Below are 16,806 nucleotides of genomic sequence, written 5' to 3' on the forward strand. Positions count from 1 at the left end.
CGGGGTAGTTGCGAATGAACTTCTGCACCACCAAATTCAGCACATGCGCCAGGCAAGGGATGTGCGTCAAACCGGCTAGTCCCAGAGCTGCAACGAGATTTCGCCCATTATCGCACACCACCAGGCCGGGCTTGAGGCTCACCGGCAGCAACCACTCGTCGGTCTGTTGTTCTATACCCCGCCACAACTCCTGTGCGGTGTGGGGCCTGTCCCCCAAACATATGAGTTTCAGAACGGCCTGCTGACGTTTACCCCGGGCTGTGCTGAAGTTGGTGGTGAAGGTGTGTGGCTGACTGGATAAGCAGGTGGAAGAAGAGGAGGAGGAAGCTGAGTAGGAGGAGGAGGAGACAGGAGGCAAAGAATGTTGCCCTGCGATCCTTGGCGGCGGAAGGACGTGCGCCAAACAGCTCTCCGCCTGGGGCCCAGCCGCCACTACATTTACCCAGTGTGCAGTTAGGGAGATATAGCGTCCCTGGCCGTGCTTACTGGTCCACGTATCTGTGGTTAGGTGGACCTTGCCACAGATGGCGTTGCGCAGTGCACACTTGATTTTATCGGATACTTGGTTGTGCAGGGAAGGCACGGCTCTCTTGGAGAAGTAGTGGCGGCTGGGAACAACATACTGTGGGACAGCAAGTGACATGAGCTGTTTAAAGCTGTCTGTGTCCACCAGCCTAAATGACAGCATTTCATAGGCCAGTAGTTTAGAAATGCTGGCATTCAGGGCCAGGGATCGAGGGTGGCTAGGTGGGAATTTACGCTTTCTCTCAAATGTTTGTGAGATGGAGAGCTGAACGCTGCCGTGTGACATGGTTGAGATGCTTGGTGACGCAGGTGGTGATGTTGGTGGTACATCCCATGTTTGCTGGGCGGCAGGTGCCAACGTTCCTCCAGAGGCGGAGGAAGAGGCCGAGGCGGCGGCAGCAGCAGAAGAGGTAGCAGGGGGAGCCTGAGTGACTTCCTTGTTTTTAAGGTGTTTACTCCACTGCAGTTCATGCTTTGCATGCAGGTGCCTGGTCATGCAGGTTGTGCTAAGGTTCAGAACGTTAATGCCTCGCTTCAGGCTCTGATGGCACAGCGTGCAAACCACTCGGGTCTTGTCGTCAGCACATTGTTTGAAGAAGTGCCATGCCAGGGAACTCCTTGAAGCTGCCTTTGGGGTGCTCGGTCCCAGATGGCGGCGGTCAGTAGCAGGCGGAGTCTCTTGGCGGCTGGTGTTCTGATTTTGCCCACTGCTCCCTCTTTTGCTACGCTGTTGGCTCGGTCTCACCACTGCCTCTTCCTCCGAACTGTGAAAGTCAGTGGCACGACCTTCATTCCATGTGGGGTCTAGGACCTCATCGTTCCCTGCATCGTCTTCCACCCAGTCTTGATCCCTGACCTCCTGTTCAGTCTGCACACTGCAGAAAGACGCAGCAGTTGGCACCTGTGTTTCGTCATCATCAGAGACATGCTGAGGTGGTATTCCCATGTCCTCATCATCATGAAAAATAAGTGGTTGTGCGTTAGTGCATTCTATCTCTTCCACCCCTGGGGAAGGGCTAGGTGGATGCCCTTGTGAAACCCTGGCAGCAGAGTCTTCAAACAGCATAAGAGACTGCTGCATAACTTGAGGCTCAGACAGTTTCCCTGATATGCATGGGGGTGATGTGACAGACCGATGGGCTTGGTTTTCATGCGCCATCTGTGCGCTTTCTGCAGAAGACTGGGTGGGAGATAATGTGAACGTGCTGGATCCACTGTCGGCCACCCAATTGACTAATGCCTGTACCTGCTCAGGCCTTACCATCCTTAGAACGGCATTGGGCCCCACCAAATATCGCTGTAAATTCTGCTGGCTACTGGGACCTGAGGTAGTTGGTTCACTAGGACGTGTGGCTGTGGCAGAACGGCCACGTCCTCTCCCAGCACCAGAGGGTCCACTAACACCACCACGACCATGTCCACGTCCGCGTCCCTTATTAGATGTTTTCCTCATTGTTCCCGTTCACCACAATTTTGAGAATGGCAAATTTGGGAATAGTTTTTCACCCCAGAACAAAAACTGTGCTTTTACGGTCACTACAAATAACTTGACCAGCTCAAACAGTACAGATTTAGTTGAATAGAAATGTGAGGCCTATTTTTTTTTGCGCTGTGTGACAGGTATACGTTTAATCACAGAATTAGACTTGTATCTGCACGGTAGCGTGTGTGTTACGTTTTTCTGAATGACACTATCAGCACCTTGAATCTAAGATATCCTTTTTGGGATAGATTTCAAGTAGGCCTCATAAAGCATAAACTACTTATTTTGAGAATGTCAAATTTGGGAATAGTTTTTCAACCCAGAACAAAAACTGTGCTTTTACGGTCACTACAAATAACTTGACCAGCTCAAACAGTACAGATTTGGTTGAATAGAAATGTGAGACCTATTTTTTTTTTGCGCTGTGTGACAGGTATACGTTTAATCACAGAATTAGACTTGTATCTGCACGGTAGCGTGTTTGTTAAGTTTTTCTGAATGACACTATCAGCACCTTAAATCTAAGATATCCTTTTTGGGATAGATTTCAAGTAGGCCTCATATAGCATAAACTACTTAGTTATTTTGAGAATGTCAAATTTGGGAATAGTTTTTCAACCCAGAACAAAAACTGTGCTTTTACGGTCACTACAAATAACTTGACCAGCTCAAACAGTACAGATTTGGTTGAATAGAAATGTCAGGTCTATTTTTTAGGCGCTGGGTGACAGGCTCAACTTGCCCCTGATGTAGTATATGGCCAAAAAATAACCACACTATTGATGGTTAAATGCACTTGGGTGACACAGGCTCAGCCTGCACCTGATGTAGTATATGGCCAAAAATTAACCACACTGTTGATGGTTAAATGCATTTGGGTGACACAGGCTCAGCCTGCACCTGATGTAGTATATGGCCAAAAAATAACCAGACTGTTGATGGTTAAAAGCACTTGGTGGTAGCTTGTGCTGGCACACCACAAGCCACAAAATGGCCGCCGATCACCCCAGAAAAAAGTGATCTAAAAACGCTCTGGGCAGCCTAAAAAAAGTGAGCTATTCAATATCAGCACTTCAATGATCCACAGCTGGAGATCGATCACTGGATTAAGTCTTTTGGAGGAGTTAATCTGCCTAATCTCGCCCTAACGTCGCAGCAGCAACCTCTCCCTATGCTTGAATCAGCAGAGTGACGTGCAGCGCTACGTGACCCAAGCTTATATAGAGGCTGGGTCACATGCTGCACTGGCCAATCACAGCCATGCCAATAGTAGGCAAGGCTGTGATGGCCTCTTGGGGCAAGTAGTATGAAGCTTGTTGATTGGCTGCTTTGCAGCCTTTCAAAAAGCGCCAAGAAAGCGCCGAACACCGAACCCGAACCAGGACTTTTACGAACTTATACAGTTCGGGTTCGCTCATCCCTAATAGCAACTAGTGAAGTGAATGGCGATGAAATCTCCCTGATCTTTCTGATAGCTAACCATACATAAGGGTCTTTTCACAGCAATGCTGTAAGTTGATCAGCACTGATTTGAAGATCTTTTACATGTGCAGATAATTGCCCGAACGAACTGCAGAGGAATGATTGTTGTGTAGCTGGTCACTTTTACATTATGGTCAGCAGCACATGCCCTGTAAATGTAATTTACTTTGGAAGTTGATCATCTGATGGTGTGCACACAAGTGTGTTTATTGTCTTCTAGGACAGGAGGGTACAGCAAGGTTCTTGCAAAAAGGATGCGACCAACCTGGATAATCAAGAAGAATTTTGCAGATGATGCTAGAATCAGTGATGGCTAACCTCCGGCACTCCAGCTGTGGTGTAACTACGACTCCCAGCATGCTCCATTATTTTTTATGGAGTTCTGAGAACAGCCAAGCAAGTGTGCATCTTGGGAGTTGTAGTTTTACCACAGCTGGAGTGCCGGAGGTTAGCCATCGCAGTGCTAGATGATATTTTTCTAATTTCAGAAGTGCACCACAATGTGCTGGCACGTGCACGGGTGCTCTGCAATTGTTTTACAAAACCTTTTTACCTCATTGTTGCCCAGTAAAGTAGAAGTGATTTACAGTGCAGCAGGTTTGGCCAACACTTACTGAATAGAATATACTACCAATACACTTTCATGAATGGGAACAGAAAGGCCCCTTTACATTGCCAGAGCATCGGCCAAGTAATAGCTAGGAAGCATTCATAGGAATACTCGATAGCGATTATCTGCCGGTGTGAAGGTGCCGCCAATTACCAGAAGAATGAGCAAAACGCTTGTTCATCGGGTAATATGATCGTTTGTGCGGTCACCTACATCGTCGTTTGCCGGCAGTAGATCTACCATCTAAACAGCACTCTGCTGCTGGCAAACAATGAATCTGTGTGGTGAGAAGCGATGGCATTGGCGATCGCTCCTCTCTATACCATGGAGGGGATCAGTGCATGAAAACACAACACTGACGAGCAGGCAATTGTTAAAAAGGAACACTTTCTTCCCGACAATCGTCTGCTAAGCAGTGTAGCAGTCTAGCAGTTTAAAGGGGCCTTGAACCAGTGCCAGACTCCTCTGGCAGAAGTTTATCTCCCTTATTTGCTGTCAGGGTAGAGGTAACATCCCCCATAACATAAGTTGCTAGGCCTGTCCCGCCAAAATTGGTGGATTTGTCCGACTTTGCAGTAATGTGTATGGGCACCTTAAGCATAGTTAGTATATCTAGCAATTTCCCCAAACATGAGAACCATTTTTAATATCTGCAGATGCTCACCAAGACGACATATTATCAGTTATCTATGCATCTATAACCAACTTCTATATTTGTTAATTTTACGTTTTCAGAGATATTTTACATTGTCCAAGAGATTCTAGAAAATCCTTGAGCTTCCAGTGCTAGCACTTCACTAAGTTGTCTAAAATTACCTTTCTATAAGATTCTCTATAAGCACAAGTTGAGATACTCTCTAAGATTCCATCAGACATCCCAGTGACCTTTTAGTGGAGAAATACATTCCAAGCTTAGATTAGGCAGCCATTTCAGGTCTCCGGATGAGATAATATGGGATTTCTAAGCCTTGTGAGCACTCTCACTACAGGATAGCAACAGTTTGACAGAAATGTGATGGCTGAAGTCCTCTGACTAGCATTGTGCAATAGTCTGAAGTTGTAGTTATATTTCTGGTGTAGGAACTGTAGATTATAACTGAATAAATATGAAAGATACCGCGCACTCCTTTCCCTAAACCAGTAAGATGTCGTGCATATAAGTTGTACCCCCGCACTCTTAAGGAGAGAATAGTGACGTCACTATTCAAACTACGGATAGTTGCGAGAACCAGTTTGATAGTTGCTACTATCCGTAGTTTGTGCGGTCTTGCTGTGATACCGCAGCCAAGTGTAGAGAAGGAGGGTATAAGTGCCAGGGAGACACTATAGCATAACTGTAGATTATAAATTCCATTGGTGCAGGCAGTGGTGGATCACACAAGGTATGTGTATTTTATTGCAGAACCTTTTCACGCTTAAAGGGAACCCGTCACCTAGAAAATGCATATTAAACCACCAACAGTACCTTATTGCAGCCTGTAGCATGATTATAAAGGTGTCTGTGTCTTTTCTGTACAATGCTCCATAAATCTGAAAAAATACTTTTATTCAACAGGCCACGCTATGTAAACAATAGTCTTAAAGTCAAAGGGGCAGCGGCTTTCTCGCCTGAAGTCAAGCGTGCCCCGCCCCTTGACTGCCCTTTAGTATTTGATTGATAGGATGTCCAATTCCTTCACTGCTGGGTGCTTGAGCTTAGTTTCGCGCATGCGCAGGCTCTCATGTGCGAGTGCCTAATCATTGAGCCTACCTCACAGCGGAGTGGAACAGTGTGCAGGCGCCGGCACTGCAGGGTCACAGCGCGCGCGCAAGATTACGTTTGAGAGTCCAGTGGTGAAGGAATTGGAATTCCTATCAATCAAACGCTAAGGGGCCAGAAAGGGGTCAGGGCACGCTTGACTTCAGGCGAGAAAGTCGCTGCCCCCTTGACTTCAAGACTATCGTTTACATAGCGCAACCACTTATATAAAAGTATTTTTTCTGACTTTTGCCGCATTGTACAGAAAAGACACAGACACCTTTATAATCATGCAACAGGCTGCAGTAAGGTACTGCTGGCGGTTTAATATGCATTTTCTAGGTGACAGGTTCCCTTTAATATGGAGAATTTATTAAGATCAGCTTTTCATATGCCAGTCTTAAACTGATGTGCACTGGAGTAATATGCACCAGAGGTGCAGCGTAGGCCATCTGTACATCTAAAAAGCAAATCTCTGGAAAAGGCGTAAATTATAGTAAATCTGTTGGCCCACTGGAAACCTTTGGCACATCCTGCAAAATGGAAAAAAAGGTGCAAAACTGGAGTAGACCAAAATTTAGAATTTTTTTCATGTCAGATAACTCACACTGAATATTTGGTAGTTTGTAATGCCATGCACAGTGCTATTCAATGGAGGTCACTGATGAACAGGTCTGGTCCCATGCCCATCCATTGGCAACCATGTGGCAAGTAGCGTACTGTACTGTGAGTCTGATAGATTGTACTAAGCGAGAGGGTAGCACTTTAGAAAAGGGGGCATCGGTGCTCCTCTGGTAATAACATTATATTACTAAATGGATGAAATGGTTGTATCTTGCACAAGTGGCTGATCCCTTTAGTGATATGCCTCTTTCTCTAGTGTTAACTACCAGTGATATGATTTGACCATTGTCAAAGTTCTAGTATTGCTAAAACACCCCAGGTCAGGGGGCGTAACAAAACACCCCAGGTCAGGGGGCGTAACAAGTAACTATAGAGCTCCATAGCAAAACTACTTTCAACATGTTCAGAAAATCTTATGACTGGTCTCCCTAATGCACAGGGCTAAGGCACACATTGAAGTCATAGTACAGGGATAATGCACATAGTGATGTCACAATACAGAGCTAATGTACATAGTGAAGTCACAGTACTGCACACATTCATGTCACAATATTGGCATAATACACACAGTGATGTTACCACATTAGAATTATACAAACGGTGATTTCACAATACAGGGATAATGTACATAGTGAAGTCACAATACAGGGATAATGCACATAGTGAAGTCACAGTACTGCACATATTGATGTCACAATATTGGCATAATACACACAATGATGTTACCACATTAGAATTATACAAACGGTGATTTCACAATACAGGGATAATGCACATAGTGATGTCACAATACAGGGATAATGTACATAGTGAAGTCACAGTACTGCACATATTGATGTCACAATATTGGCATAATACACACAATGATGTTACCACATTAGAATTATACAAACGGTGATTTCACAATACAGGGATAATGCACATAGTGATGTCACAATACAGGGATAATGTACATAGTGAAGCCACAGTACTGCACATATTGATGTCACAATATTGGCATAATACACACAGTGATGTTACCACATTAGAATTATACAAACGGTGATTTCACAATACAGGGATAATGTACATAGTGAAGTCACAGTACTGCACATATTGATGTCACATTATTGGCATAGCATACACAGTGATGTCACAGTACAGGAATAATTTACACGCTGATGTTGCCACACTAGAGTTATACAAATGGTGATGTCACAGGCAAGTATAATGCGCATAAGATGTCACAGCACAGAAATAATGTAGTGATGTCACAGCACAAGAAAAATACAAATGCAAGGGATAATGCAAACCAAGTAGCCAAGAGACTCCATAGTAAAACTTAGAATGAGGTCACAATAAATTTCCATCCTTTTATCACCTATACATCACTTATCACTTTACAACTGCACTGTACAGCTGCTACGCAGGTAGTTACACCCATGCCCTTGGTGTTGACAACAGCTGGAGAGCCACATTTAAGGGACCTAAGAGCCCATGTGGTTCCCCAGCCACAGATAGGGGAACACTTCCCTAATTAGCTGAGAAGTGAATATAGTTGTGTCCTGTCTAGACAATGCTCTGTGAGCCAAATACACCAGTGACAGTTGTGGCTCCCTACGCACCCCAAAACAGCTGTCTACAGATGGATATCTGGTCTGGCTATGTTCCTTTGTGAAATCCCAAGACTTGTTGGAAAGTCGGATTTTGACTCATAGGGAGCCACTTCCAATACGTGTCACTGGTGAGATTGTTCTCTTTCTTGGGAGATGCCTCTTTGCATATTCGTTTCCCATGGAGCATGGCCAATATGTCTTCATACCGTGGAGCACTTCCAGTAAGGCTCCATACAGGACTGGTCTCTTAAGGAGATTCAGCACCCGGCCACGCTTGTATTTTGGAATAAACATATGCTGTACACAACTAGCTACATAGTTAAAGTCACTGGAATAACTATGTGTATAGCTTTTTTGCCTCTGTCTTCCCTTCCAATAAAAGGATTATCCCTGACAATAAAATGAACTGGGGCAGTGATGTAGCAAAGAGATAGTCGTTAAGCCTCTAAGGGATTTAGCCAATTCTCCATCTTCAAAGTACAGTATAATCCGAGGTGTGAAGGAAATTGGCAGGGACAGGTTGGCATGTGTAGTAAGCTCTATATATAGCAGCAGCCAACATGCAGCCACCCTCTGTGTTTGCCAGTGTCCTCTGATCTGAACTTCAAAGAGAGAAAAAAACTGAGAAGTCAAGCAAAAGGCCCCCCATAAAGTGGGGTGACTCCACGGCCTGGAGAAGGAGGGAAACAAGAAAGCAAATCATGTATCTTGCTGCTCAGTTCATTTATTCCAAGATATTACGCAGCAGGGATCGTGCCCTGGAGTTTGAGCGGGAGGAAGATTCTGATCCTTTCTGGAACAGGTTGGGAAATCTGTAGTCTGCTGTTTACTCTTAGGAGACATGGGCAATGAGCGAGCCCTCGGTGCCCCTCTGTATCCAGACCCTCTCCTTCCTCCCTTGGGGGCAGTAGTGGCGTGCTTGCTTCACATCGCTGTATTTGTTGTAGCTGTGCTATATAGGTAAATCCCTCAATGCTACTTACTGTACATTTAGCATTTGTCTGTTTCCAGTGATTCTGATTAGTATTGTGGTACCTGTTTGTGTACAGTGCAATAGACAGTTTGAGGTAACCTTCTACAATGTCATATGCGGAGGCCAAAGCAGAGTAGTGGCGGTGAAGCAGATTTACTAATCCAGTCCATAGTGCAGACAGCGTAAACTTCAAGTCGAAAGATCAACCAAATTTATCACAGTGGTTCAGAATGGAGGATCATTTTTTTCCGCTTTCCTGTTAGTTTCTTATAATGTTCTAATGCCCCTTTCACACTTAGGCCTCATGCACATGACTGTATCCATTTTGCGGTCTGCAAATTCCAGAGCCTCAGAACACAGATATTGGCTGTGTGCATTCCGTGTTTACCCATTCTACTCGTCCCACCCAATATTAAAAATGTTTGTCTGCAAAATGGACAAGAATAGGACATGTTCTATTGCTTTTGTGGGACAACGGAATTGACATATATATGTGGACGGCACACTGTGCGTTTTGTTCCTATTTTTATTTTTTGCTGCCCTATTGAAATGAATGGGACCACATCTGATCCACAAGAAATGCAGATTGGTTGCAGACAAAAAATACAGTTGTGTGCATGAGGCCTAAGCCACGTCCACTGATGAGTGAGGAAGCTGGTTTGTTAGATATGTCTTAGACTCCATTCAGGCGTCCGTAGAATGAGTCTGCATCCTTTCCGCAATTATCCGGAACGAGTGTGGACCCATTCATTCTCTATGGGGCCGGAAGAGATGCGGAGAGCTCACTATGTGCTCTCTGCATCCGCATTTCTGGAGCGCGGCCCCGATCTTCCGGTCCGCAGATCCGCAAGAAAATAGAGCACGTCCTATTCTTGTCTGCAATTGCGGACAAGAATAGGCATTTCTATGGGGGTGCCAGTCGGGTGTATTGCGGATCCGCAATTTGTGAATCCGCAATGCACTACGGACGTCTGAATAGAGCCTAAAACTAGATGCGACACTTTGCTCCAATAATGTGTCAGATTTTGGCACAATATATGCAAGAATTCAGGCAGAACCGCATTGTCAGCTTAAAGAGGACCTGTCTATTTAAAGGGATTGTCTCACTTCAGCAAATGGCATTTACCATGTAGAGGAAGTTAATACAAGGCACTTACTAATGTATTGTGATTGTCCATATTGCTTCCTTTGCTGGCTTGATTCAATTTCCCATCACATTATACACTGCTCTTTTCTATGGTTACGACCACCCTAAAATCTAGCATCGGTGGCCATGCTTACATAATACAGGAAAAAGCGCTGGCCTATGTGCACTGCTAGCAAGGTGGATAGATCTTTAGGGGAATAAATCCCTCTGAGAGTAGGTCTCGGGAGAAGAGAAAATGGGGGGAAAAGGGAAAAATAAGTGTAAGAGTAAGTGCAAATAATGTATAATATGTAGGTATTATAGTGTAAAGGCGTCCTATATCATTCCGCTACTAGGTACTTGGGCTGTGATCAGAAAGCATTTCTTCCACCAACAGAGACTATAGAATTAAATGTATAGTAATAGTGGAATATTTGTGCTTTTAAAATATTTGAGAAATATTAAATATATTGGTTATCAACTTACTTCACTGGGGAGGGGGCCTGAGGGATAAACTCAAGACACCGACAGGTCCCACCTCCCCCGCCGAGATTGCTTGTAGAGTGTTAGAAATTGATGTCAGCTTCAGGAGGCAGCATCTTCACCAATAACCTTTAATAGTTAGCTCAACGCGTTTCTGGGGTTACAGACAAATCCCCCTTCTTCAGGAGAGGTATAACAGTAATAAAGCAATGTACAAGACAAACATAATCACAACATACAGCTTTACCCCTTTAAATAGTGGTTGTTCAGCTCTGAACCCGGAGAACCCCTTTAATAAATACTTCAAAATATTCTAAAAATATATTGGTGGCAGTGAAGGGCATTCCACAAGTGAACGCTGAGACTTTTAGTGTTCTGCAGAAACTGGCCGGATCGAAGAGGAAACTGTCCGGATCCACGCCGGATCCTAACAGACAGGAAAGTTTGGGCTAACGATAGGACCAGATCTAAAAGTTCGCTGTGGAACGCATGTGCTTTCCACAGTATTTAGTTAATTATGAAGAAGAATAGCGTGCCTGGGACTGTATGGGTAGAGCAGACAGGAGGAAAGTATGCTAATTATGCAGGTGGAACGCACACACGTTCCAAGGACCTGTATTGGGAATATATAGGGGGAAATGAGGGGGAAGAAAAAATTAAAATGAACAGAGATTTGTGAAATCTAAATTATTCACTATCTATCAAATAGCTGGAATATATAAAATATAAAAACAATATATATATATATATATATATATATATATATATGGGAGGGAACTTAGGATAGGCCTAGATGTATACTCAAACTGCACATATAGACCTATATGGCATATGGAACATGAATAAAATTGTAATTAAAACTTGCAGAAGAATGTTAAAACTAACAGAAAAATATTAACATGCCTCTGAACATAAAAACACTGTCAGACATACAGTAGGTACATAAAAATAACACTTGTCATTAATAAAACAATTAATATAGACTAAGGACGGTAAAAATCATTTAGATGGATCCATTGGATCTATTGACTCAGCCGGATAGTTATAAAAAGGGGGGAGGGGAGATATTGTGTTCTGGGGGTGTGTGGGAGTTCTGTAGCTGGTCCAGATACTTCCCTTATCATTATAGGGAGGTCAGTTTAACAGGATCTTTTTCTACCCATTCAATAATTGGTATATTCAAGGGTTTCATTAAGTCCAAACGGTGTTAAAGTATTTAACCAAAAGATCCCAAAAATTTCCTTGCGGCTTAGCTGTTGGAATGAGTTGCAAAATGTTTGGACACACTTTGCATCTCTATCCGACGTTGAATGTTGGAGCGATGTTCGCTCATCCTTTCCCTCAGTGTCTGTGTGGTGCGACCTACATATCTTAGGTTACACGGACATTCCAGCATATAAATTACGTTGGATGTGTCGACCGGATCTTTAGTGGTGTGGATGATTATTTGTTTAGTTCCGTGGTTGATGATATTGCAACATTTGAACCGTTTGGTGCCACATTTGTAAGCTCCATTCTGGGGCTCCATCGGCCCAGATTTTATTGACTTGGCATTTTGTTGGTAAGACATTTAGGGGCAAGAGGGGGCTAGAATACTTTAAAGTGTCTTGGCCCTACGAAAAGTCAGGATTGGATTCTTCAGCATAATTTCACCTAGGATGGGATCTTTTTGTAAAATGTTCCAATATTTGGCCAAAATATGTCTGATGGTTATATGTTTCGAACTGTAGCCAGTAATTATACTAACCCTAAAGGGGTCATGGTCTTTTACCCTTGTTGTGGTGTCCCTAGGCTTCTTATTAGATGGTTGAAGGCAGTGTTCCCTCTAAGCTGCGCGGGTGGGCGGCCGCTCAGCAATTATTGTGGCCCCGCTCACAATTTTATAATGCCCGCTCACTCAGCTGTGCCGGCCCCCAGCTGATTCCCCTGTCTGTTTTGCAGGCTGACGCCGCCCGCCGCACGGTCAGTTCATTTACAATACCTGACTGTGGGCTGCCGGTGGGCGGTGGCTAGTATTCAAATAGGGGGGCGGAGTCCCGGACCCGGTGGAGGCAGAGAGGGAGTGCGTGCTGTGCGGCGCAGGCTATGTTGACGTCACATCACGTCACGCTGCATCTGATCTGAGTACCCTGCGCGCCTGGCCGTCTGCTAGCTGGTGAGGTGAGGGCATATAAAAAAAGAAGTATGTCCCCCCCCTGTCCCACAGTGCTACGAATCCTCTGTTGTCCCCTGTATTACCCTGATACCCCTCAGTTATATAATATATCTGAGGGGTATCAGGGTAAATTATACAGGGGGTAATATAACTAGGGGTATCAGGGTACATGAGGGGTAATATAACTGAGGAGGGCTAGACTACTATCAGACATTATACAGGGGTAATATAACTTATCTTACCCCTCACCCCTGTATTATGTCCCTGATAGCCCTCCTCACTTATATTACCCCTGTATAATGTACCCTGATAGATACCCCTTAGTTATATTACCCCTGTATAATATACCCTGATAGATACCCCTTAGTTATATTACCCCTGTATAATGTACCCTGATACCCCTCAGTTATATAATCTAACTGAGGGGTATCAGGTTAAATTATACAGGGTGGGGTAATATAACTAAGGGGTATCAGTGTACATTATTATACAGGGGTAATATAACTAAGGGGTATCAGTGTACATTACTATACAGGGGTAATATAACTAAGGGGTATCAGGGGACATTATTATACAGGGGTAATATAACTTAGGAGGGCTATCAGGGGACATTATACAGAGGTAATATAACTTATATTACCCCTGTATAATGTACCCTGATACCCCTTAGTTATATTACCCCCTGTATAATTTACCTGATACCCCTCAGTTATATTACCCCTGTATAATGTCCCCCATAACAGTGTGTCCTCCACAGGTCCCCCATAACAGTGTGTCCTCCACAGGTCCCCCATAACAGTGTGTCCTCCACAGGTCCCCCATAACAGTGTGTCCTCCACAGGTCCCCCATAACAGTGTGTCCTCCACAGGTCCCCCATAACAGTGTGTCCTCCACAGGTCCCCCATAACAATACCCAAAGGAAAAAAACTATTTTAAAAACCTGCTGTTTCTCTAGATGGCCTTATGTTTATGGTAGTGGTAATAGAGTCTCAAGGGTCTATAAAAGCAGCTACACTATTTTTACAGACCTTTGAGACTCTATTAACACTTCTATTAACATAAGGTCATCTAGAGGAAAAGCAGGTTTTTAAAATTCTTTTTTTCCCCCCCTTTAGGTGTTAGAGCAATCTAATGAAAGTTATGTTTTAACACCTAAGAGATGAAAAAATAAAAACCTACGGTTTCTCTAGATGACCTTATGTTGATAGTAGTGTTAATAGAGTTTCAATGGTTTGTAAAAATAGTTGCTTTTATAGACCCTTGAGACTATTACCACTACTATCAACATAATGTCATCTAGAGAAACAGCAGCTTTTTTAAATTATTTTTTTCCTTATTAAAGCAATCAAATGAAAGTTATGTTTTAACATAAGGGTCAGAAACTGGGTTTTGTTTAGCCTCTTGGTTATTAGTTTTTCTATGTAAGTTCTCTGGATCAAATATTTTTTTTCCCTGTATGGTTTATATATGGAGAGCAATGTCCAGTGATAACAGAGAGGACTATACTGTATATTGTACGGGATGGTGCAGGGGTTATACTGTATTGTATGGGATGGCGCAGAGGTTTGTATGCTCTTTGAAGTGACAATTATCTTAGGTTTTCCTATCGCCCACCTTTGATGGCGCTGTGCCCAGCTCTGAGCCGATCCCGCTCAGCAGCTGCGAAGGCTTAGAGGGAACACTGGTTGAAGGCTGTCCCTCTGGCTTAGAGTGGAGACCCTTTTGACTGAATCCTCCACTATTTTTTTTAGGAGAGCCCTTTAACCTACCCTCTTCATCTGGCTGTAGGGTATAACCTCATTTTTGATAGTGGCATCTTTTGTAATCGAAGTAACTATTTGCATCAACGTCTTTAAAGTACGTTTTAGTGCATATCCCCCCAGTGGCACCTATCCACGTATTTCACTAACCGTGGGAGAAGGCTTTTTCCCAAAACCTTGAAATATAACCCTCTATCTTTTTTCCCCTCTCTATGTGCGCTGCCACAGTCAAAGCCACCAGTGAAATATTTTCCTATAGTTTAGAAGCATGACCACCGCTGCTAGATTGCACGGTGGTCATAACCCCTGGAAATGAGTAGTGTATAATGATGGAAAAATGAATCCAGCCAGCAAAGAAGACAATATGGACAATCACAATACATTAGTAAGTGCCTGTTACTAACTAACTTTCTCTACATAATAAATACCATTTGCTGAGGTGGGACAACCAAATCAGTATGCAGGTTTCCTATATTGATGACCTATCTTCAGGCTGAGATGTAATTACGATGTCGGCAGCAAGCAGGTAAACAGCGAAGAGAAGGCAGCGCTTGCACAAGTGCTGCGTTCTCTTCAAACTGCTGATCGCCGATCAGATATAGATGAGCTATCCTGACGATAGGTCATCAATATAGGAAACCGGACAACCCATTTAAGAAAATGCTCCCTTTTTCGTATAAAAAGCAATTCTGGAACATGTTTTATCTGGGTTTTTTTTGCCATAGCTACTTTATTCCACTTGTAAATGTATGAAAATGCCAGTGGTTACATTCAGTTGTTGTTTACATACATTTCCAGAAGGAATAACAGAGGAATATCAAAGCACAGGTTTATAAGGCTATTTCCAGAATATTTAATTTAGGCTATTTTCACACTAGCGTTCGGGGCTCCGCTTGTGAGCTCCGTTTGAAGGGTCTCGCAAGCGGCCCCGAACGCATCCGCACTGCCCCAATGCATTCTGAGTGGAGGCGGATCCGCTCAGAATGCATCAGTCTGGCAGCGTTCAGCCTCTGCTCCGCTCAGCAAGCGGACATCCGAACGCTGCTTGCAGCGTTCGGGTGTCCGCCTGGCCGTGCAGAGGCAAACGGATCTGTCCAGACTTACAATGTAAGTCAATGGGGACGGATCCGTTTGAATTTTACACTATATGGCTCAATTTTCAAACGGATCCGTCCCCCATTGACTTTCAATGTAAAGTCTGGACGGATCCGTTTGAAGCTACTTTCAGACTTAGAATTTTTTCTACACTATAATGCAGACGGATCCGTTCTGAACGGATCCAAAGTCTGCATTATATGAGCGGATCCGTCTGGGCAGACCCCAGACGGATCCGCTCTGAACGGTAGTGTGAAAGTAGCCTTAGTATACCAGTATTTGAACAGACTTAACAGGACAGCTAAAGAAGTTCTCTGCAAAGATCTGAAGCTCTGCTAAGGCCCAACAGTCCCGCCACTGCAGCCAATTGCACTATGCAGGCCACACCCACAGATTTTTCATGCTGCCATTGGCTGAAGCAGGTGAGTTTGGTCTGTATTTGCAGCAGACTGGCCTTACCCTAAGGGCTCATTCAGATGGCCGTATGCTGTCCGCAAAAATGCGGATCCGTTTTTTTGCGGACAGTTCAGCATGTCCGCAAAAAAAATTATTGCATTCCGTTTTTTTGCTGATCCATAGACTTCAATAGGGCCACGTCCTGATTTTCACTGTCAAGTATAGGACATGTTTAATTTTTTGCTGAGCTGTGCAATGGAAGAAAAGGTCCCCATAGAAATGAATGGGACAACATCTAATCCGCAAAAAAACTGATTTGCATTTTTGCGGACAGCATTCGGCCGTCTGAATGAGTCCTAAGACCTATTTACCATTGATCATGATTGATCGTGCCATCATCAAAAGGATTATTTTGGCAGCAAGATCAGTGATGTAAATATCAGTGGCAGTGACATTTACAACAGGCATTGCATCCTAGTGTGCGGCTTTCACGAGAGCTGACACTAGGCAATAGTGATGCTCCTTGCCTGTCAATCCCTGGTTAAACTGGTTGTATGTAGCATTTGCATTGAAATTGAGATGATTTGGAGGCATGCTGGAAAGATGGATGTGCCATAGATGTAATCATATCTGAAGTTGTCTTTCTCATAAATAAGGGTGATCTGGTGGAAATGACTGGACAACAGCTGGAGGGAGAAGGATGAAATCTCTGTGCCAGCAGGTCGCCATTCAATAGCTTTTAAATTATAGATTACTTAGG

General features: G+C 43.9%; 1 protein-coding gene across 4 annotated transcripts in view; it reads left to right on the plus strand.

The window, feature by feature from the left end:
* Nucleotides 1-8,625: 8,625 nt before the first annotated feature.
* LOC121004016 (L-threonine ammonia-lyase-like) overlaps nt 8,626-16,806 on the plus strand; it is a 181,918-nt gene continuing 173,737 nt past the window's right edge. For 2 of the 4 annotated variants that reach the window (XM_040436039.1, XM_040436042.1), the window contains exon 1: nt 8,626-8,859. In XM_040436039.1, coding sequence (XP_040291973.1) covers nt 8,759-8,859 — 101 coding nt within the window. In that variant the 5' untranslated portion in view covers nt 8,626-8,758. Of the gene's footprint in view, nt 9,018-16,806 lie in introns of all 4 variants that reach the window. The other 2 variants (XM_040436038.1, XM_040436040.1) reach the window with 1 other exon arrangement.

Source organism: Bufo bufo, chromosome 6 (genome assembly GCF_905171765.1).
Source record: "Bufo bufo chromosome 6, aBufBuf1.1, whole genome shotgun sequence".
NCBI lineage: Eukaryota > Metazoa > Chordata > Amphibia > Anura > Bufonidae > Bufo > Bufo bufo.